Source organism: Penaeus monodon, chromosome 19 (genome assembly GCF_015228065.2).
Source record: "Penaeus monodon isolate SGIC_2016 chromosome 19, NSTDA_Pmon_1, whole genome shotgun sequence".
Taxonomy (NCBI): Eukaryota; Metazoa; Arthropoda; class Malacostraca; order Decapoda; family Penaeidae; genus Penaeus; species Penaeus monodon.
This window is the reverse complement of record NC_051404.1, coordinates 32820590-32823153: the sequence shown is the minus strand read 5'-3', so window position 1 is coordinate 32823153 and position 2564 is coordinate 32820590. Positions and strand designations below refer to the sequence as shown.

At 53.9% G+C, this 2564-nt stretch overlaps 1 protein-coding gene across 1 annotated transcript in view; it reads left to right on the top strand.

Annotated features, from left to right (window-relative positions):
* The window catches only part of LOC119585394 (proline-rich protein 36-like), a gene marked incomplete in the record, with an annotated part of 46402 nt that extends 43844 nt beyond the window's left edge, over positions 1-2558 (top strand). Inside the window, 1 exon segment of the mRNA XM_037934057.1 lies at positions 426-2558. Within this exon segment, the coding sequence (XP_037789985.1) occupies positions 426-1133 (708 nt within the window).
* Between the last annotated feature and the right edge of the window lie 6 nt (positions 2559-2564).

Genomic DNA, 2564 nt, shown 5'->3' with positions numbered 1-2564 from the left:
GAAGGACCATTTTGAGACCCTTTCACGTTGAGAGCCATTTTAGTATCAGCAAGGGATTTCATTCTGGTTTTCAGTGATATATATAACAAAAGGTTTCGTAGATTTTAGAAAGTAATTTCTCGTGTGAGTAGAACTTGCAGTATGGTAGTATTTAGCTGACATGTAACCTTCCGTCGTTTTTGAGGCCGCCTCGTAAGTTGCTGCATGGTATTTAGTTTGTTGATGTCCTAAAACCAGTAGTTGGTCGGCTGACTAACCGCCAGCGTAGAGGCTAACTCGGCCGAGCGGCGCCCCTCCCCCCGAGGGCCGGCGGGCGAGCGACCCCGCTGAGGCCTGCATGGCTCAGTAGTCTCTTTCGTTTGCAGAAGCATGGTGTGTAGTGGCTGCTGCAGCGAGTGGCCAACTCATGCTCTCTCTCTGGCCAGCTCTTGGTGCCCGGCGCTAGCCCTGGCCACACCAGCCAGCTGGCGGCGGCGTTGGACCTCGGCGGCGCGGCCCCGCTCTTCCGCCCCCCGGAACCCCCGCCCACGCCCTCGCCCGGCATAGCCCAGCAGTCGTTCCTTTTCCCCTCGCCCACCTCCCCAACCAACTCCGCCCCCTCCCTCCTGGGGGCGCTGCAGCTGCCGGTCCTGGTCCAGGACCCCAGCTCGGCCCCCCACTCCCGCGAGCCCTCCCCCCGCGTCCCCTCTCAAGGGCCGCTCATCCATCCCCTCCCCGTGTGGGCCACCGACGGCGGCCGCGGCGGGGAGCTAACTCTGGCTGTGCCCCGGCAGGACCCCCTCTCCGCCCCCAAGCTGCAGGGACTGCCCCGGCCCCGAGGCGCGCAACGCTACGAGGAGTGCAGCAGCACGCCCTCCCTCAGCAGCGAGAGCGACCCCAAGCGCGACAGCAGCGGCCAGTCGTCGGGCGAGAGCGTGACGCAGGCCGTGGCGCAGCTGTACGCCCTGGAGCCGCAGCGGCTGGCGCAGGTGCCGGAGGACGCCGTGACACTGGGCCCTTACGGCCCGACGCCGCTCGGGACACCGCGCAACCTCAACGGGCCCATCACCCGCACCGCCAGCGAGCGTGTCTCACGCCAGGAGACCCTGGCGCAGCTGCAGCGCATGGCGTGGGCGCGACACACCACCAAGTGAGGTCGCCGCGAAGCCTCGCCGGCGAAGCCTGCAAGTGACGGTCTGCTCGTCCCGTTCAAGAACGCAATCAACTTTTCCGTCTCTCCATCCCTAAATAATCAAAACAAAAACATAAGTGATGTGAATAGAAAATATATATATACGCAGAATAAAAAAAAAATACGCATTCTCAAAACAAATATGTTCAGTGATAATACAAGTGCAGGTGTTACTGACTTCCCCCTCCCCCCTCGAGGATGACGTGGTGTTGCGTTCCGTCGTGGAGCCGCGCGGAGGGCCCGAGCGCCCCCCGGCCTCTCACCCTTCGCCTCTCACCCTTCGCCCCGCCCACACCCTCATCTCCTGTGATAGTCGAACGTCCCACCAGTGTTTGTGGCGTTTTGTGGATCGCGCGAGCTTGACCTGACTCGCCCGGGGCTCCGCGTGGAACAGTTCAACAACAGGCTGCTTACCTCTCGAACCCTCCTTTTTCCAGTAACAGTTGTAAGAAATGTATCATAAGTGTGTTTGATAATGAAAGGGAGACAGTCACTTCTTATCTATAGCCAGCCACTCATTTAGTCTCATTAAAAGATAAGTATGATTTTAAGGTATTTAATCTAGCTTTAGTGATGGTGATTGAATCTCCAGTTAAGACGAGAGCGAAACGCGCATGCGGACAGACCTGTGCGGTTCAGACTGCGGAATCTCACTGAAGTAGCCATTGTGTGTAGGTGTGGAGTCGTGGTGTCCGAGAGTGGCCTCAGGATTGTTCAGAGTTGATGTCATACTCATGCCATATCATCAGTTTTGCCAGATGGGAATCATGCACAAAGGTCTCACTCTTATTAGTCATGCGTCTGGCAACACTGCATATATCATCACGAATAGCCATGCTCCCAACACCATATTCCTTTGTATATAGTACCAGTGTAGGTTAAGACACCTGTTCTGTATATTTTTATGTACACTTCAATACAAGGCGGGAAGACAAATCATTTCAATAAACGCTGTATGTAATGCTAAGGATCTGGACTCTCAAGAGACTTAAACTGGATGTGTTTACCTTCGTCTGTTTTGTATTGTTATTATGTCCTGGTACTCTGCTAGCTGTGTACGTTAACCTTGTGTCTGATATTTCCCCTCGCCCAGTTCCTCAACCTTTATTTAGTTTCGATGAGGTCATCACGCACAGTAGACGGTAGTGATGACTGTATTTTGTTACAGTGCCAATATAGTGCCAAAAATGCTTTATTAAGATATACTTATATGACTATAAATGCATTCAGTAAATGACAGTATTGTGCAGTTTACACCCCACTCTGTCGATTATGGCGCTGGTGGGTAGACTACATACACCTGAGTCTCGGTTAGAACGTCTTGCGTCTAATGTATATATGTAGTCTCGAACTGTCCATATAAATGTATCTTGGTGGAGAATATGAAACCAGA